The 22412-nt window shown below is 52.1% G+C and overlaps 1 protein-coding gene across 1 annotated transcript in view; it reads right to left on the reverse strand.

Moving 5' to 3' along the window:
• CFAP221 (cilia and flagella associated protein 221) overlaps positions 1-22412 on the reverse strand; it is a 62768-nt gene that overhangs the window by 23255 nt on the left and 17101 nt on the right. Inside the window, exons 6-11 of the mRNA XM_044274454.1 lie at positions 18553-18653; positions 11894-11997; positions 8444-8603; positions 8019-8142; positions 7839-7950; positions 1285-1393 (exon numbers count right to left, since the gene is read on the reverse strand). Coding sequence (XP_044130389.1) covers positions 1285-1393; positions 7839-7950; positions 8019-8142; positions 8444-8603; positions 11894-11997; positions 18553-18653 — 710 coding nt within the window. The remainder of the gene's footprint in view (positions 1-1284; positions 1394-7838; positions 7951-8018; positions 8143-8443; positions 8604-11893; positions 11998-18552; positions 18654-22412) is intronic.

Below are 22412 nucleotides of genomic sequence, written 5' to 3' on the forward strand. Positions count from 1 at the left end.
CCTCCCGTCTCTCCAGGACCCCCTCCCGTCTCTCCAGGACCCCCTCCCGTCTCTCCAGGACCCCCTCCCGTCTCTCCAGGACCCCCTCCCGTCTCTCCAGGACCCCCTCCCGTCTCTCCCCGTCTCTCAAGGACCCCCTCCCGTCTCTCAAGGACCCCCTCCCGTCTCTCCCCGTCTCTCAAGGACCCCCTCCCGTCTCTCAAGGACCCCCTCCCGTCTCTCAAGGGCCCCCTCCCGTCTCTCAAGGGCCCCCTCCCGTCTCTCCCCATCTCTCTAGGACCCCCTCCCGTCTCTCCCCATCTCTCTAGGACCCCCTCCCGTCTCTCCCCATCTCTCTAGGACCCCCTCCCGTCTCTCCCCATCTCTCTAGGACCCCCTCCCGTCTCTCCCCATCTCTCTAGGACCCCCTCCCGTCTCTCCCCATCTCTCCAGGGGCCCCTCCCGTCTCTCCCCATCTCTCCAGGGGCCCCTCCCGTCTCTCCCCATCTCTCCAGGGGCCCCTCCCGTCTCTCCCCATCTCTCCAGGGGCCCCTCCCGTCTCTCCCCATCTCTCCAGGGGCCCCTCCCGTCTCTCCAGGGGCCCCTCCCGTCTCTCCAGGGGCCCCTCCCGTCTCTCCCCATCTCTCCAGGGGCCCCTCCCGTCTCTCCTCATCTCTCCAGGGGCCCCTCCCGTCTCTCCCCATCTCTCCAGGGGCCCCTCCCGTCTCTCCCCATCTCTCCAGGGGCCCCTCCCGTCTCTCCCCATCTCTCCAGGGGCCCCTCCTGTCTCTCCTGGCCGTGCTCCGGTATTTGTCTGGGTCTGTTTGCGGAGCTCAGATACGGCCTTATCAGTGGAGGACTGGCACAGAGTGGCCTTGTGCAGAAGCCTATATCTGCTATCAGAGATCTCACTTGACTAACAAACCAGAGCGCCCGCTGCTCTCAATTCCTGCGAGGGCCTCGTCCCCCGAGCATAATCTGAACCTGATGCTGAAAAAGTCCAGAAACCTAACACAGCCCTAATACTTCTCACAGCTGAGGGGTTGTTACAGAAGTATCCAGTATACAAAATTATATGTCACCTGAATCTCCATCCTAATGGTTTGTTACAATGCATCAGTGCAGGTAACGTATCAGTCTGGAGTCCAGGATGTTTACAGGATTGTCTAGACTAGATACAACTGTAACAAACCTTCAGCTGTCAGAAGAACTTTCCAAGTGGGGTACCAATAGCTACAACTCTAACTGGGCCCCCGAAGCCTGCGGCTCATTGGTTCCGGACCCTGAAGAACTGGGTGTACTCACCACCGCAGCTGATTGGCCTCCTCCTCTGCGACGTTCTGCTGGATCACCTGCTGGAATCGCGTCTCCTTCTCCTGACGAGTCTTTACCTTCTTGTCAGAACCTGTGCGACCTGCGGATCGAGAAGAAATACGGAGCGAGGCGGACACAGCACCGGGACAGGGGCAGCAATATGGCTCTGCACAGAGAATGACGTCTGTAGAACCCTGAGCAGCTTTACCCTACACTCCAGCCACATCCAGAGCTGCACTCACAATTCTGCTCTTACACCCTGACTTATACTCCAGCCACATCCAGAGCTGCACTCACAATTGCGGTATTACACCATGACATACTCCATCTACATCCAGAGCTGCACTTACAACTCTGCTCTTACAACACAATTTATACTCCATCCACATCCAGAGCTGCACTTACAACTCTGCTCTTACACCCTGACTTATACTCCAGCCACATCCAGAGCTGCACTCACAATTGCAGTATTACACCATGACTTATACTCCATCCACATCCAGAGCTGCACTTACAACTCTGCTCTTACAGCATGACTTATACTCCATCCACATCCAGAGCTGCACTCACAATTGCGGTATTACACCATGACTTATACTCCAGCCACATCTAAAGCTGCACTTACAATTCTGCTCTTACACCATGACTTATACTCCAGCCACATCCAGAGCTGCACTCACAATTCAGCTGTTGTATCATGTGCAGTAGACTGTTGGCAGATCCTGGCCTAACATCTCAGGCAATTTTCTACTCCAGTTATATAGAGAGCTGCAATCGCAATCCTGTTGGATTGGAGTTGTCGGGCACACCGGCGCTCACCCTGCATGCTGTACTGCACTATGGGGCCAGACCTGATGTACACACCGCTCACCCCGCATGCTGCACTGCACTATGCGGCCAGACCTGATGTACACACCACTCACCCCGCATGCTACACTGCACTATGCGGCCAGACCTGATGTACACACCACTCACCCCGCATGCTGCACTATGCGGCCAGACCTGATGTACACACCACTCACCCCGCATGCTGCACTGCACTATGGGGCCAGACCTGATGTACACACCGCTCACCCCGCATGCTGCACTGCACTATGGGGCCAGACCTGATGTACACACCGCTCACCCCGCATGCTGCACTGCACTATGCGGCCAGACCTGATGTACACACCGCTCACCCCGCATGCTGTACTGCACTATGCGGCCAGACCTGATGTAAACACCGCTCACCCCGCATGCTGCACTGCACTATGCGGCCAGACCTGATGTACACACCGCTCACCCCGCATGCTGCACTGCACTATGGGGCCAGACCTGATGTACACACCGCTCACCCCGCATGCTGCACTGCACTATGGGGCCAGACCTGATGTACACACCGCTCACCCCGCATGCTGCACTGCACTATAAGGCCAGACCTGATGTACACACCGCTCACCCCGCATGCTGCACTGCACTATGGGGCCAGACCTGATACACCGCTCACCCCGCATGCTGCACTGCACTATGCGGCCAGACCTGATGTACACACCGCTCAACCCGCATGCTGCACTGTACTATAAGGCCAGACCTGATGTACACACCACTCACCCCGCATGCTGCACTGCACTATGGGGCCAGACCTGATGTACACACCGCTCACCCCGCATGCTGCACTGCACTATGGGGCCAGACCTGATGTACACACCGCTCACCCCGCATGCTGCACTGCACTATAAGGCCAGACCTGATACACCGCTCACCCCGCATGCTGCACTGCACTATGCGGCCAGACCTGATGTACACACCGCTCACCCCGCATGCTACACTGCACTATGGGGCCAGACCTGATACACCGCTCACCCCGCATGCTGCACTGTACTATAAGGCCAGACCTGATGTACACACCGCTCACCCCGCATGCTGCACTGCACTATGCGGCCAGACCTGATGTACACACCGCTCACCCCGCATGCTACACTGCACTATGGGGCCAGACCTGATACACCGCTCACCCCGCATGCTGCACTGCACTATGGGGCCAGACCTGATGTACACACCGCTCACCCCGCATGCTGCACTGCACTATGCGGCCAGACCTGATGTACACACCGCTCACCCCGCATGCTGCACTGCACTATAAGGCCAGACCTGATGTACACACCGCTCACCCCGCATGCTGCACTGCACTATAAGGCCAGACCTGATGTACTCACCGCTCACCCCGCATGCTGCACTGCACTATAAGGCCAGACCTGATGTACACACCGCTCACCCCGCATGCTGCACTGCACTATGGGGCCAGACCTGATGTACACACCGCTCACCCCGCATGCTGCACTGCACTATAAGGCCAGACCTGATGTACACACCGCTCACCCCGCATGCTGCACTGCACTATGGGGCCAGACCTGATACACCGCTCACCCCGCATGCTGCACTGCACTATGGGGCCAGACCTGATGTACACACCGCTCACCCCGCATGCTGCACTGAACTATGGGGCCAGACCTGATGTACACACCGCTCACCCCGCATGCTGCACTGCACTATAAGGCCAGACCTGATGTACTCACCGCTCACCCCGCATGCTGTACTGCACTATGGGGCCAGACCTGATGTACACACCGCTCACCCCGCATGCTACACTGCACTATAAGGCCAGACCTGATGTACACACCGCTCACCCCGCATGCTGCACTGCACTATAAGGCCAGACCTGATGTACTCACCGCTCACCCCGCATGCTGCACTGCACTATAAGGCCAGACCTGATGTACACACCGCTCACCCCGCATGCTGCACTGCACTATAAGGCCAGACCTGATGTACACACCGCTCACCCCGCATGCTACACTGCACTATGGGGCCAGACCTGATACACCGCTCACCCCGCATGCTGCACTGCACTATAAGGCCAGACCTGATACACCGCTCACCCCGCATGCTGCACTGCACTATGGGGCCAGACCTGATGTACACACCGCTCACCCCGCATGCTGCACTGCACTATGCGGCCAGACCTGATGTACACACCGCTCACCCCGCATGCTGCACTGCACTATAAGGCCAGACCTGATGTACACACCGCTCACCCCGCATGCTGCACTGCACTATGGGGCCAGACCTGATACACCGCTCACCCCGCATGCTGCACTGTACTATAAGGCCAGACCTGATGTACACACCGCTCACCCCGCATGCTGCACTGCACTATGCGGCCAGACCTGATGTACACACCGCTCACCCCGCATGCTGCACTGCACTATGCGGCCAGACCTGATGTACACACCGCTCACCCCGCATGCTACACTGCACTATGGGGCCAGACCTGATACACCGCTCACCCCGCATGCTGCACTGCACTATGGGGCCAGACCTGATGTACACACCGCTCACCCCGCATGCTGCACTGCACTATGCGGCCAGACCTGATGTACACACCGCTCACCCCGCATGCTGCACTGCACTATGGGGCCAGACCTGATGTACACACCGCTCACCCCGCATGCTGCACTGCACTATGGGGCCAGACCTGATGTACACACCGCTCACCCCGCATGCTACACTGCACTATAAGGCCAGACCTGATGTACACACCGCTCACCCCGCATGCTGCACTGCACTATAAGGCCAGACCTGATGTACTCACCGCTCACCCCGCATGCTGCACTGCACTATGGGGCCAGACCTGATGTACACACCGCTCACCCCGCATGCTGCACTGCACTATGGGGCCAGACCTGATGTACACACCGCTCACCCCGCATGCTACACTGCACTATAAGGCCAGACCTGATGTACACACCACTCACCCCGCATGCTGCACTGCACTATAAGGCCAGACCTGATGTACACACCGCTCACCCCGCATGCTGCACTGCACTATGGGGCCAGACCTGATGTACACACCGCTCACCCCGCATGCTGCACTGCACTATGCGGCCAGACCTGATGTACTCACCGCTCACCCCGCATGCTGCACTGCACTATGGGGCCAGACCTGATGTACACACCGCTCACCCCGCATGCTGCACTGCACTATGGGGCCAGCCCTGAGACACCGCTCACCCCGCATGCTACACTGCACTATAAGGCCAGACCTGATGTACACACCGCTCACCCTGCATGCTACACTGCACTATAAGGCCAGACCTGATGTACACACCGCTCACCCCGCATGCTGCACTGCACTATAAGGCCAGACCTGATGTACACACCACTCACCCCGCATGCTGCACTGCACTATAAGGCCAGACCTGATGTACACACCGCTCACCCCGCATGCTGCACTGCACTATAAGGCCAGACCTGATGTACACACCGCTCACCCCGCATGCTGCACTGCACTATGGGGCCAGACCTGATGTACACACCGCTCACCCCGCATGCTGCACTGCACTATGGGGCCAGACCTGATGTACACACCGCTCACCCCGCATGCTGCACTGCACTATGGGGCCAGACCTGATACACCGCTCACCCCGCATGCTACACTGCACTATAAGGCCAGACCTGATGTACACACCGCTCACCCTGCATGCTACACTGCACTATAAGGCCAGACCTGATGTACACACCGCTCACCCCGCATGCTGCACTGCACTATAAGGCCAGACCTGATGTACTCACCGCTCACCCCGCATGCTGCACTGCACTATAAGGCCAGACCTGATGTACACACCGCTCACCCCGCATGCTGCACTGCACTATGGGGCCAGACCTGATGTACACACCGCTCACCCCGCATGCTGCACTGCACTATGGGGCCAGACCTGATGTACACACCGCTCACCCCGCATGCTACACTGCACTATAAGGCCAGACCTGATGTACACACCGCTCACCCCGCATGCTGCACTGCACTATGGGGCCAGACCTGATGTACACACCGCTCACCCCGCATGCTGCACTGCATTTGGCCTCCTGGACACAAGTGTAAGATTTATGCGCGTTTCTGCATCACATCCTCGATGTCTTGTAGCGGTTTTGCTGCAGATCTCGCCCTTCATTGGAAATGATGAATTTTGCAGATCATGGACAAAAAATCTGCAGTGCACGAGATTTGTGTCATCTCCTCCTGTACTGCACGTGTGTCCGCACGGCAATCCGCGTGTACTCCTCAACATGTGAAGGTGACCTCATGGGACCAGAGCTGATGGACACACTGCTCAGCCCACACACTGCATTAAATTACGGAGCCGGAGTGGACGGATAGACCGCTGACTCTGCACAATGCACTGCGTTACAGAGCCGGAGTGGACGGATAGACCGCTGACTCCGCACACTGCATTACGGAGCCGGAGTGGACAGATAGACCGCTGACTCGGCACACTGCACTGCATTACGGAGCCGGAGTGAACGGATAGACCGCTGACTCCGCACACTGCATTACGGAACCGGAGTGGACAGATAGACCGCTGACTCCGCACACTGCATTACTGAGCCGGAGTGGGAGAGGACGGATAGACCGCTGACTCCGCACACCGCAATATGGAGCTGGAGTGGACGGATAGACCGCTAACTCCGCACACTGCATTACTGAGCCGGAGTGGATGGATAGACCGCTGACTCCGCACACTGCATTACGGAGCCGGAGTGGACGGATAGACCGCTGACTCCGCACACTGCATTACGGAGCCGGAGTGGACGGATAGACCGCTGACTCCGCACACTGCATAACGGAGCTGGAGTGGACGGATAGACCGCTGACTCCGCACACTGCATTACGGAGCCGGAGTGGACAGATAGACCGCTGACTCCGCACACTGCATTACTGAGCCGGAGTGGGAGAGGACGGATAGACCGCTGACTCCGCACACCGCAATATGGAGCTGGAGTGGACGGATAGACCGCTAACTCCGCACACTGCATTACTGAGCCGGAGTGGACGGATAGACCGCTGACTCCGCACACTGCATTACGGAGCCGGAGTGGACGGATAGACCGCTGACTCCGCACACTGCATAACGGAGCTGGAGTGGACGGATAGACCGCTGACTCCGCACACTGCACTGCATTACGGAGCCGGAGTGGACAGATAGACCGCTTACTCGGCACACTGCACTGCATTACGGAGCCGGAGTGGACAGATAGACCGCTTACTCGGCACACTGCACTGTATTACCGAGCCGTAGTGGACGGATAGACCGCTGACTCCGCACACTGCATTACGGAGCCGGAGTGGACAGATAGACTGCTTACTCGGCACACTGCACTGTATTACGGAGCCGGAGTGGACGGATAGACCGCTGACTCCACACACTGCATTACGGAGCCGTAGTGGACGGATAGACCGCTGACTCCGCACACTGCATTACGGAGCCGGAGTGGACGGATAGACCGCTGACTCCGCACACTGCATTACGGAGCCGGAGTGGACGGATAGACCGCTGACTCCGCACACTGCATTACGGAGCCGGAGTGGACGGATAGACCGCTGACTCCGCACACTGCATTACGGAGCCGGAGTGGACGGATAGACCGCTGACTCCGCACACTGCATTACGGAGCCGGAGTGGACGGATAGACCGCTGACTCCGCACACTGCATCACTGGCGCTTTACCTTGGCGCAGGTCTCGGAGCCTCAGCTTTTCTGGCTGCTGGTTCAGCACGGTGGACACGGCGTGGGGACTGGACAGACTGAGGGGAAATCTCAGGCTCTGGAACTCAATGACCTGTAATGGACGCACATGTTCAGCGCACTGTCATGGTGGCGGTCAGCAGCTTTTCTCAGAGAACTCACCTGTGACGCATTCTGCTGCAAGCTCTGGAGATGTCTCTTTTTGCGGGACACCCCATAGGACAGTTTCTGGCCTCCCTGGGGTCTCCTCGTGGGCGAGATGTGGACGTACTCTTGGCGTTCCTTCCTGTGAAGATGAAAGTGACATTGATCACAGACCAGAGGAGCGGTGACAGCTGCCCCAGGCTCCGCCATACTGTGGTCATGTGACTTCCTATCCTCGGCGCACATGGCAGTGACGTCACACTCGTGACCTGACCCCGAGTCATTCAGGTTACATATGGCCGGGGGCACCTTCAGTTCTGAACACACAGAGAATGGGGCCCCTCTAAATAACAGCTCATCCCAAGTCAGGTAGGCTCACTGCACTGGTCTGACTGGGGCGGCTTTAACCCTTACTGTGCTGCTGTGCCATGGACTGTACTTACATTGCCGTCAGTCTGGGGGAGCAGGTGCCAGTGAACACGCAGAGACGCGGCGTCGCATTCAGCTCCGAGATCAGCAGCTCTACCCTCGTCTGTGCGGTGCCATAGCTGGACGGAGTATAGGTCACGGTCACCTCCACCAGTCCGCCACCTGGAACCACCCCTACAAGAGAGGACGGACTGCGGAATCAGGATCTGAGGGATGGAAACGGTCCCCATAGCAACAGCTGGCAGGGGATCTGTTCACAAGATCACTGACTGTATCCAACAACAATCAGCAGAATAGCGAGTGCAGCTCTGGAGTATAATACAGTCTGTAACTCAGGATAAGTAATGTATGTACACAGTGACTGCACCAGCAGAATAGTGAGTGCAGCTCTGGAGTATAATACAGGATGTAACTCAGGATCAGTACAGGATAAGTAATGTATGTACACAGTGACTACACCAGCAGAATAGTGAGTGCAGCTCTGGAGTATAATACAGGATGTAACTCAGGATCAGTACAGGATAAGTAATGTATGTACACAGTGACTGCACCAGCAGAATAGTGAGTGCAGCTCTGGAGTATAATACAGGATGTAACTCAGGATCAGTCCAGGATAAGTAATGTATGTACACAGTGACTGCACCAGCAGAATAGCGAGTGCAGCTCTGGAGTATAATACAGGATGTAACTCAGGATCAGTACAGGATAAGTAATGCATGTACACAGTGACTGCACCAGCAGAATAGTGAGTGCAGCTCTGGAGTATAATACAGCATGTAACTCAGGATCAGTACAGGATAAGTAATGTATGTACACAGTGACTGCACCAGCATAACAGTGAGTGCAGCTCTGGAGTATAATACAGGATGTAACTCAGGATCAGTACAGGATAAGTAATGTGTGTACACAGTGACTCCACCAGCAGAATAGTGAGTGCAGCTCTGGAGTATAATACAGGATGTAACTCAGGATCAGTACAGGATAAGTAATGTATGTACACAGTGACTGCGCCAGCAGAATAGTGAGTGCAGCTCTGGAGTATAATACAGGATGTAACTCAGGATCAGTACAGGATAAGTAATGTATGTACACAGTGACTGCACCAGCAGAATAGTGAGTGCAGCTCTGGAGTATAATACAGGATGTAACTCAGGATCAGTACAGGATAAGTAATGTATGTACACAGTGACTGCACCAGCAGAATAGTGAGTGCAGCTCTGGAGTATAATACAGGATGTAACTCAGGATCAGTACAGGATAAGTAATGTGTGTACACAGTGACTGCACCAGCAGAATAGTGAGTGCAGCTCTGGAGTATAATACAGGATGTAACTCAGGATCAGTACAGGATAAGTAATGTATGTACACAGTGACTACACCAGCAGAATAGCGAGTGCAGCTCTGGAGTATAATACAGGATGTAACTCAGGATCAGTACAGGATAAGTTATGTATGTACACAGTGACTGCACCAGCAGAATAGTGAGTGCAGCTCTGGAGTATAATACAGGATGTAACTCAGGGTCAGTACAGGATAAGTAATGTATGTACACAGTGACTGCACCAGCAGAATAGTGAGTGCAGCTCTGGAGTATAATACAGGATGTAACTCAGGATCAGTACAGGATAAGTAATGTATGTACACAGTGACTGCACCAGCAGAATAGTGAGTGCAGCTCTGGAGTATAATACAGGATGTAACTCAGGATCAGTACAGGATAAGTAATGTATGTACACAGTGACTGCGCCAGCAGAATAGTGAGTGCAGCTCTGGAGGATAATACAGGATGTAACTCAGGATCAGTACAGGATAAGTAATGTATGTACACAGTGACTGCACCAGCAGAATAGTGAGTGCAGCTCTGGAGTATAATACAGGATGTAACTCAGGATCAGTGCAGGATAAGTAATGTATGTACACAGTGACTGCACCAGCAGAATGGTGAGTGCAGCTCTGGAGTATAATACAGGATGTAACTCAGGATCAGTACAGGATAAGTAATGTATGTACACAGTGACTGCACAAGCAGAATAGTGAGTGCAGCTCTGGAGTATAATACAGTATGTGACTCAGGATCAGTACAGGATAAGTAATATATGTACACAGTGACTGCACCAGCAGAATAGTGATTGCAGCTCTGGAGTATAATACAGGATGTAACTCAGGGTCAGTACAGGATAAGTAATGTATGTACACAGTGACTGCACCAGCAGAACAGTGAGTGCAGCTCTGGAGTATAATACAGGATGTAACTCAGGATCAGTACAGGATAAGTAATGTATGTACACAGTGACTGCACCAGCAGAATAGTGAGTGCAGCTCTGGAGTATAATACAGGATGTAACTCAGGATCAGTACAGGATAAGTAATGTGTGTACACAGTGACTGCACCAGCAGAATAGTGAGTGCAGCTCTGGAGTATAATACAGGATGTAACTCAGGATCAGTACAGGATAAGTAATGTATGTACACAGTGACTGCACCAGCAGAATAGTGAGTGCAGCTCTGGAGTATAATACAGGATGTAACTCAGGATCAGTACAGGATAAGTAATGTATGTACACAGTGACTGCACCAGCAGAATAGTGAGTGCAGCTCTGCAGTATAATACAGGATGTAACTCAGGATCAGTACAGGATAAGTAATGTGTGTACACAGTGACTGCACCAGCAGAATAGTGAGTGCAGCTCTGGAGTATAATACAGGATGTAACTCAGGGTCAGTACAGGATAAGTAATGTATGTACACAGTGACTGCACCAGCAGAATAGTGAGTGCAGCTCTGGAGTATAATACAGGATGTAACTGAGGATCAGTACTGGAAAAGTAATGTATGTACACAGTGACTGCACCAGCAGAATAGTGAGTGCAGCTCTGGAGTATAATACAGGATGTAACTCAGGGTCAGTACAGGATAAGTAATGTATGTACACCGTGATCCTGCTGGTTATGGAGAGGATATGTGACTTGTATAATGGGGTTCCGAGGTGATCAGTCCACCATTACTGTCAGCTGTGGATGGAGTCATCTCCATTGCTGGGCTCCTCGCTGCGCTGGTTATTATCAGATATTTGTCAGCCTTGCGGATCTGACACCGTGACTGCAGTAATCACGTTATAATGGCGGCTCCTCGTTCATCCTGTTGGACTTAAATTAAATTATCAGTTCATTAATTTTACTGCACTGAACTGAACTTGTGAGAGGATATAAATCCTGCGCCCTCATCCCGAGTACAGCTGAGGCAGCCAGTGCCTCGCGTCTCACTGATCAGAAAGGCTGGGTGAACGCTCCCTCCGCGTGCGCTAACATCGCTGCTCCATACACGCCCTGTGCAGAGCCAGTTTGGTTGTGAGACCGGAACTAGCAGAGAGGGATGCGTGTCTCAGTCACTCTACCCAATATCTATGCAGCAGGAGGGGCCACATCGAACTGTCGGGGGCCACACCCAATCGCCTGTATACGCACCTGAAGTCGGGGAGATTTCAAAGTCTTTGTGAGGCTGAGAACAAACAATGCTGAACTCAAAGTCAACCGGGCAACTGCAGCGCAAGGGGAGGGCGTAGAGCGCTCTGCGGGAGAGATACGAAAAACGAGCATGAGCAAAGGATAAACCAACACACAATGTGTCCAACGGCCGTGTGCGGGGGCTGGGACCAGCAGCTGTATGACCGCCGACGCCGGCTGTGCCGGTACAGTCCATGGAGAGCAGGGGCCGAAAACCAGAACCTAACTGTCACTAAAAAACATCTTCTTAGGCTACTTTCACACTCGCGTTTGGTGCGGATCCGTCATGATCTGCACAGACGGATCCGCACCGATAATACAACCGTCTGCATCTGTTCAGAACGGATCCGCCAGGACGTCAATGGAGGACGGATCCGTTTTCTATTGTGCCAGGTCCGTCCCCATTGACTTACATTGTGTGCCAGGACGGATCCGTTTTCTATTGTGCCAGGTCCGTCCCCATTGACTTACATTGTCCGCCAGGACGGATCCGTTTTCTATTGTGCCAGGCCTGTCCCCATTGACTTACATTGTGTGCCAGGACGGATCCGTTTTCTATTGTGCCAGATCCGTCCCCATTGACTTACATTGTGTGCCAGGACGGATCCGTTTTCTATTGTGCCAGGTCCGTCCCCATTGACTTACATTGTGTGCCAGGACGGATCCGTTTTCTATTGTGCCAGGTCCGTCCCCATTGACTTACATTGTGTGCCAGGACGGATCCGTTTGGCTCAGTTTCATCAGACGGACACCAAAAGCTGCAGGCGGCCTCCAGAGCGGAACGGAGACTGATCGGAGGCAAAGTGATGGATTCTGAGCGGATCCTTTTCCATTCAGAATGCTTTAGAATGCAAACTGATCCGTTTTGGACGCTGAGCCCTGAATGGATCTCAGAAACGGAAAGCCAAAACGCCAGTGTAAAAGTAGCCTAAGCTGGACACCAGGTCACCGCTGTGGAGCAGAATTAACCTGCTATGCTCAGGGGCAGGAGTTCTTGTATTGCAGGGATAGCGGGAAGGTTCCCGAGGTGTGGGGGTCATCCTCTATAGGTGAATTCAGCCTCAGGTTTACACCTGACCCTCTGTATATGATGTATATGTATCCTGCAGGTTAATTCTGCTCCACAGCAGCGATCCTGCATCTAGGACTGTGCATTCAGCATTCGAGACGTGTTAATAGAAGTTAGATTTTAGTTCTCGGCTCTACTATTGGACTTGGAGAATGCAAGCCTGGCTTTTCAGGCCCAGCGACTACGGAGTACGTATACTGTACAATACAGCTAGTACTCTGTACAGAAAGAAAGATTGAGTACAGCTGGAGGCTGGCAATGTGAACCCGGCCTGAGCTGAACTACTACCTGCTGCAGTGCATGCTGGGTGAAGAGAGCGCCGCACTGAGGTCGCTCTTACAGACTTCTGACATGCTCTAGTGACATGAGGCTTTGACTGCAGGGGTCCGGCTGCTGAGACCCCCATGATACCTAAACCAAGGGGCAACAGCTTTCGCCAGGCGCTCTCTTGGATCTGCTCTCCTCTGAGCACGGAGTGAGCGCCGTCCAACACCTCTGGGCATCCAACAAATGCCCAGTTATCCGAGCAAAACCAGTCTGGAGCTCCTGCCCCTTTATTTCAGCAACCAAACTCCCACCCATCATAACTCTGTGTCAGTATATACGGCATACTTGTAAAGGCAGCTCTGGATGTGACTGGAGTATCATACGATTGCTCTTTCACACATAATAACCAGCGTTATCCTTCTGTAAATGTTTGTCTGAATTTTCTGTGTTGGAATTTGGCCATGTAAACTTGGAGGCACAGCGTGGGAAATGCCAGTAACCTCCAGAGCTGCATTCACAGTTCTGCTCGTTACCTTGATTGTGATTTTCAGAATCTGTGGGCAGGAATGTGACCTGACAGATCAGACTGTGAGTCTCCACTGTGAACCACACTAGAAATGTGACAGCAGCTCTGGATGTGACTATGTGAGGATCGGTGCACAGTGTCATATGGCCATCTGTCAGGATGTAAAAGAGGTCTGGCCTCCATCCCCTGATCCCGCACATAAACAGCCTGAACCCTTCATCTCTCTGCACTTGTCACTCCACATGCTGCAGGAGAACGAATCTGGAGCCAAATCAACTGGTTTTCTGCTCATCTTCAAGACATGAACAAAGCTGCTTATAAGAGGGCACCGCAGACGTGACACGTAGTGATCAGCGGGGGATAGTAGGGTACTGCTGTATCCTATCCCCCGAAATGGCTGATAACGGGGGCAATAGACTGTATTCTCCTGTCCTACAGTCATCCTCTCCCCTGAAATGGCTGATAACAGGGGGCAATAGACTGTATTCTCCTGTCCTACAGTCATCCTCTCCCCTGAAATGGCTGATAACAGGAAGCAATAGACTGTATTCTCCTGTCCTACAGTCATCCTCTCCCCCTGAAATGGCTGATAACAGGAAGCAATAGACTGTATTCTCCTGTCCTACAGTCATCCTCTCCCCTGAAATGGCTGATAACAGGGAGCGATAGACTGTATTCTCCTGTCCTACAGTCATCCTCTCCCCTGAAATGGCTGATAACAGGGAGCAATAGACTGTATTCTCCTGTCCTACAGTCATCCTCTCCCCTGAAATGGCTGATAACAGGGGGCAATAGACTGTATTCTCCTGTCCTACAGTCATCCCTCCCCCCTGAAATGGCTGATAACAGGGGAGCAATAGACTGTATTCTCCTGTCCTACAGTCATCCTCTCCCCTGAAATGGCTGATAACAGGGGGCAATAGACTGTATTCTCCTGTCCTACAGTCATCCTCTCCCCTAAAATGGCTGATAACAGGGGGCAATAGACTGTATTCTCCTGTCCTACAGTCATCCTCTCCCCTGAAATGGCTGATAACAGGGGGCAATAGACTGTATTCTCCTGTCCTACAGTCATCTCCCCTGAAATGGCTGATAACAGGGGCAATAGACTGTATTCTCCTGTCCTACAGTCATCCTCTCCCTGAAATGGCTGATAACAGGGGGCAATAGACTGTATTCTCCTGTCCTACAGTCATCCTCCGCTGAAATGGCTGATAACAGGGGCAATAGACTGTATTCTCCTGTCCTACAGTCATCCTCTCCCCTGAAATGGCTGATAACAGGGGGCAATAGACTGTATTCTCCTGTCCTACAGTCATCCTCCCCTGAAATGGCTGATAACAGGGGGCAATAGACTGTATTCTCCTGTCCTACAGTCATCCTCTCCCCTGAAATGGCTGATAACAGGGGCAATAGACTGTATTCTCCTGTCCTACAGTCATCCTTCCCCTGAAATGGCTGATAACAGGGGGCAATAGACTGTATTCTCCTGTCCTACAGTCATCCTCTCCCTGAAATGGCTGATAACAGGGGCAATAGACTGTATTCTCCTGTCCTACAGTCATCCTCTCCCCTGAAATGGCTGATAACAGGGGGCAATAGACTTATTCTCCTGTCCTACAGTCATCCTCTCTCCTGAAATGGCTGATAACAGGGGGCAATAGACTGTATTCTCCTGTCCTACAGTCATCCTCTCCCTGAAATGGCTGATAACAGGGAGCAATAGACTGTATTCTCCTGTCCTACAGTCATCCTCTCCCCTGAAATGGCTGATAACAGGAGGCAATAGACTGTATTCTCCTGTCCTACAGTCGATCCTCTCCCCTGAAATGGCTGATAACAGGGGGACAATAGACTGTATTCTCCTGTTCCTACAGTCATCCTCTCCCTGAATGGCTGATAACAGGGAGCAATAGACTGTATTCTCCTGTCCTACAGTCATCCTCTCTCCTGAAATGGCTGATAACAGGGAGCAATAGACTGTATTCTCCTGTCCTACAGTCATCCTCTCCTCCTGAAATGGCTGATAACAGGAGGCAATAGACTGTATTCTCCTGTCCTACAGTCATCCTCCTCCTCTGAAATGGCTGATAACAGGGGACAATAGACTGTATTCGCCTGTCCTACAGTCATCCTCTCCCCTGAAATGGCTGATAACAGGAGCAATAGACTGTATCTCTGTCCTACAGTCGTCCTCTCCTCTGACATGGCTGATACCAGGGGACAATAGACTGTATTCGCCTGTCCTACAGTCATCCTTCCCCTGAAATGGCTGATAACAGGGAGCAATAGACTGTATTCTCCTGTCCTACAGTCATCCTCTCTCCTGGAATGGCTGATAACAGGGAGCAATAGACTGATTCTCCTGTCCTACAGTCATCCTCTCCTCTGAAATGGCTGATAACAGGGGACAATAGACTGTATCGCCTGTCCTACAGTCATCCTCTCCCCTGAAATGGCTGATAACAGGAGCAATAGACTGTATTCTCCTGTCCTACAGTCATCCTCTCCCCTGAAATGGCTGATACAGGGAGCAATAGACTGTATCTCCTGTCCTACAGTCATCCTCTCTCCTGAAATGCTGATAACAGGGAGCAATAGACTGTATTCTCCTGTCCTACAGTCATCCTCTCCTCTGAAATGGCTGATAACAGGGGACAATAGACTTGTATCGCCTGTCCTACAGTCATCCGCTCCCCTGAAATGGCTGATAACAGGGAGCAATAGACTGTATTCTCCTGTCCTACAGTCATCCTCTCCCCTGAAATGGCTGATAACAGGGGAGCAATAGACTGTATTCTCCTGTCCTACAGTCATCCTCTCCCCTGAAATGGCTGATAACAGGGGCAATAGACTGTATTCTCCTGTCCTACAGTCATCCTCTCCCCTGAAATGGCTGATAACAGGGGGCAATAGACTGTATTCTCCTGTCCTACAGTCATCCTCTCCCCTGAAATGGCTGATAACAGGGGGCAATAGACTGTATTCTCCTGTCCTACAGTCATCCTCTCCCCTGAAATGGCTGATAACAGGGGGCAATAGGACTGTATTCTCCTGTCCTACAGTCATCCTCTCCCCCTGAAATGGCTGATAACAGGGGGCAATAGACTGTATTCTCCTGTCCTACAGTCATCCTCTCCCCTGAAATGGCTGATAACAGGGGGCAATAGACTGTATTCTCCTGTCCTACAGTCATCCTCTCCCCCTGAAATGGCTGATAACAGGGGCAATAGACTGTATTCTCCTGTCCTACAGTTCATCCTCTCCCCTGAAATGGCTGATAACAGGGGGCAATAGACTGTATTCTCCTGTCCTACAGTCATCCTCTCCCCCTGAAATGGCTGATAACAGGGGCAATAGCTGTATTCCTACACGTCCTACCGTCATCCTCGCCTCCCTGAAATGGCTGATAACAGGGAGCAATAGACTGTATTCTCCTGTCCTACAGTACATTGCCTCTCCCCTGAATATGGCTGATAACAGGGGGCAATAGGACTGAGTATGTCTCCTGTCCTACAGTTCCATCCCTCTCCCCTGAATGGCTGATAACGAGGGGGCAATAGTACTTGTATTCCTCCTGTCCCTACAGTCATCCTCGGGGGATCACCCTGAAATGTCTGATAACAGGGGGAGCAATAGGACTGTATCCTTCCCTGTACTACAGTCATTCCCGCTTCCCACTGAAATGGCTTGATAACAGGGGCAATAGACTGTATTCTTCCTGTCCCTACAGTCTCCCTCTCCCCTGAAATGGCTGATAACAGGGGGCAATAGACTGTATTCTCCTGTACTACAGTCATCCTCTCCCCTGAAATGGCTGATAACAGGGGGCAATAGACTGTATTCTCCTGTACTACAGTCATCCTTTCCCCTGAAATGGCTGATACAGGAGGCAATAGACTGTATTCTCCTGTCCTACAGTCATCCTCCCCCTGAAATGGCTGATAACAGGGGGCAATAGACTGTATTCTCCTGTCCTACAGTCATCCTCTCCCCTGAAATGGCTGATAACAGAGGACAATAGACTGTATTCTCCTGTCCTACAGTTTTCCTCTCCCCTGAAATGGCTGATAACAGGGGGCAATAGACTGTATTCTCCTGTCCTACAGTCATCCTCCCCCCTGAAATGGCTGATAACAGGGGGCAATAGACTGTATTCTCCTGTCCTACAGTTATCCTCTCCCCTGAAATGGCTGATAACAGGGGGCAATAGACTGTATTCTCCTGTCCTACAGTCGTCCTCTTCCCTGAAATGGCTGATAACGGAGGGGCAATAGACTGTATTCTCCTGTCCTACAGTCGTCCTCTTCCCTGAAATGGCTGATAACAGGGGGCAATAGACTGTATTCTCCTGTCCTACAGTCGTCCTCTCCCTGAAATGGCTGATAACAGGGGGCAATAGATTGTATTCTCCTGTCCTACAGTCTGAGGCGGCTGACGCCAGAGGGTTACATTGCAGTAAATGCGCCGCTGTGCTGTGATCGGCCAGGTGCACGTTCATCTGTGGTGTGCTATCAGTGCAGTTCTTTGCGGCTGTGCAGGAGGAGCAGAGATAAGTGGCCGCTCTGTCTGCTCCTTTGTCTGAGGCTTTTAGCGCGGTTTCGCTCCGCAGCGGACATCCTGCCATTAAGCGCTGTGCACAGCTACATACCAGCTTGATGCAGCCGCTTCGACGTTCTTCCACTGTGAGCGAAGGATCAATATTTGTCATTCATTTGGCAGGGAGCGCAATGCGCGGACGCGGGCGCTGCGACTCACCTCTGCCCGAGCGGCACATCTGATAAGTTCACATGAGATGGAAAGTCCAGCAGGTCCATGGCGGGGTAGGCATGCAGGGGCACCAGCAGCGTCTCGTCACCCTGGGGACAGGAACATGCGGGCACTCAAGAGCAGAACATGAAGATGGATGAAGCAACGGGACTTTAATGTCACCTGCCGCGCGGATATGTACAGAGGAGGGGGAGTCACATACAGGAGACGGTATATAACCCGGTATACACCGCACAGTCACATACAGGAGACGGTATATAACCCGGTATACACCGCACAGTCACATACAGGAGACGGTATATAACCCGGTATACACCGCACAGTCACACACAGGAGACGGTATATAACCCGGTATACACCGCACAGTCACACACAGGAGACGGTATATAACCCGGTATACACCGCACAGTCACACACAGGAGACGGTATATAACCCGGTATACACCGCACAGTCACATACAGGAGACGGTATATAACCCGGTATACACCGCACAGTCACATACAGGAGACGGTATATAACCCGGTATACACCGCACAGTCACATACAGGAGACGGTATATAACCCGGTATACACCGCACAGTCACATACAGGAGACGGTATAACCCGGTATACACCGCACAGTCACATACAGGAGACGGTATATAACCCGGTATACACCGCACAGTCACATACAAGAGACGGTATATAACCCGGTATACACCGCACAGTCACATACAGGAGACTGTATATAACCCGGTATACACCGCACAGTCAGATACAGGAGACGGTATATAACCCGGTATACACCGCACAGTCACATACAGGAGGCCATATACCACTATACACCGCACAGTCAGAAGCAGGAGGTCGCATATCACTATACACCGCACAGATCAGATACAGGAGGCTGCATATACTATACACGCACATCACTACAGGAGACGGTATATAACCCGGTATTACACCGCACAGTCAGATACAGGAGGCTGCATATCACTATACACCGCACAGTCAATACAGGAGACGGTATATAACCCGGTATACACCGCACAGTCAGATACAGGAGACGGTATATAACCCGGTATACACCGCACAGTCACATACAGGAGACGGTATATAACCCGGTATACACCGCACAGTCACATACAGGAGACGGTATATAACCCGGTATACACCGCACAGTCACATACAGGAGACGGTATATAACCAGGTATACACCGCACAGTCACATACAGGAGACGGTATATAACCCGGTATACACCGCACAGTCACATACAGGAGGCGGTATATAACCCGGTATACACCGCACAGTCACATACAGGAGGCGGTATATAACCCGGTATACACCGCACAGTCACATACAGGAGACGGTATATAACCCAGTATACACCGCACAGTCACATACAGGAGGCGGTATATAACCCGGTATACACCGCACAGTCACATACAGGAGACGGTATATAACCCAGTATACACCGCACAGTCACATACAGGAGACGGTATATAACCCGGTATACACCGCACAGTCACATACAGGAGACGGTATATAACCCGGTATACACCGCACAGTCACATACAGGAGACGGTATATAACCCGGTATACACCGCACAGTCACATACAGGAGACGGTATATAACCCGGTATACACCGCACAGTCACATACAGGAGACGGTATATAACCCGGTATACACCGCACAGTCACATACAGGAGACGGTATATAACCCGGTATACACCGCACAGTCACATACAGGAGACTGTATATAACACGGTATACACCGCACAGTCACATACAGGAGACGGTATATAACCCGGTATACACCGCACAGTCACATACAGGAGACGGTATATAACCCGGTATACACCGCACAGTCACATACAGGAGACGGTATATAACCCGGTATACACTGCACAGTCACATACAGGAGACGGTATATAACCCGGTATACACCGCACAGTCACATACAGGAGACGGTATATAACCCGGTATACACCGCACAGTCACATACAGGAGACGGTATATAACCCGGTATACACCGCACAGTCACATACAGGAGACGGTATATAACCCGGTATACACCGCACAGTCAGATACAGGAGGCTGCATATCACTATACACCGCACAGTCACATACAGGAGACGGTATATAACCCGGTATACACCGCACAGTCACATACAGGAGACGGTATATAACCCGGTATACACCGCACAGTCACATACAGGAGACGGTATATAACCCGGTATACACCGCACAGTCACATACAGGAGACGGTATATAACCCGGTATACACCGCACAGTCAGATACAGGAGGCTGCATATCACTATACACCGCACAGTCACATACAGGAGACGGTATATAACCCGGTATACACCGCACAGTCACATACAGGAGACGGTATATAACCCGGTATACACGCACAGTTACATACAGGAGACGGTATATAACCCGGTATACACCGCACAGTCACATACAGGAGACGGTATATAACCCGGTATACACCGCACAGTCAGATACAGGAGACGGTATATAACCCGGTATACACCGCACAGTCACATACAGGAGACGGTATATAACCCGGTATACACCGCACAGTCACATACAGGAGACGGTATATAACCCGGTATACACCGCACAGTCACATACAGGAGACGGTATATAACCCGGTATACACCGCACAGTCACATACAGGAGACGGTATATAACCCGGTATACACCGCACAGTCACATACAGGAGACGGTATATAACCCGGTATACACCGCACAGTTACATACAGGAGACGGTATATAACCCGGTATACACCGCACAGTCACATACAGGAGACGGTATATAACCCGGTATACACCGCACAGTCACATACAGGAGACGGTATATAACCCGGTATACACCGCACAGTCAGATACAGGAGACGGTATATAACCCGGTATACACCGCACAGTCACATACAGGAGACGGTATATAACCCGGTATACACCGCACAGTCACATACAGGAGACGGTATATAACCCGGTATACACCGCACAGTCACATACAGGAGACGGTATATAACCCGGTATACACCGCACAGTCACATACAGGAGACGGTAAATAACCCGGTATACACCGCACAGTCACATACAGGAGACGGTATATAACCCAGTATACACCGCACAGTCACATACAGGAGACGGTATATAACCCGTTATACACCGCACAGTCACATACAGGAGACGGTAAATAACCCGGTATACACCGCACAGTCACATACAGGAGACGGTATATAACCCGGTATACACCGCACAGTTACATACAGGAGACGGTATATAACCCGGTATACACCGCACAGTCACATACAGGAGACGGTATATAACCCGGTATACACCGCACAGTCAGATACAGGAGACGGTATATAACCCGGTATACACCGCACAGTCAGATACAGGAGACGGTATATAACCCGGTATACACCGCACAGTCACATACAGGAGACGGTAAATAACCCGGTATACACCGCACAGTCACATACAGGAGGCGGTATATAACCCGGTATACACCGCACAGTCACATACAGGAGACGGTATATAACCCGGTATACACCGCACAGTCACATACAGGAGACGGTATATAACCCGGTATACACCGCACAGTCACATACAGGAGACGGTATATAACCCGGTATACACCGCACAGTTACATACAGGAGACGGTATATAACCCGGTATACACCGCACAGTCACATACAGGAGACGGTATATAACCCGGTATACACCGCACAGTCACATACAGGAGACGGTATATAACCCGGTATACACCGCACAGTCAGATACAGGAGACGGTATATAACCCGGTATACACCGCACAGTCACATACAGGAGACGGTATATAACCCGG

The sequence above is a fragment of the Bufo gargarizans genome, unplaced genomic scaffold (genome assembly GCF_014858855.1).
Source record: "Bufo gargarizans isolate SCDJY-AF-19 unplaced genomic scaffold, ASM1485885v1 original_scaffold_1771_pilon, whole genome shotgun sequence".
Taxonomy (NCBI): domain Eukaryota; kingdom Metazoa; phylum Chordata; class Amphibia; order Anura; family Bufonidae; genus Bufo; species Bufo gargarizans.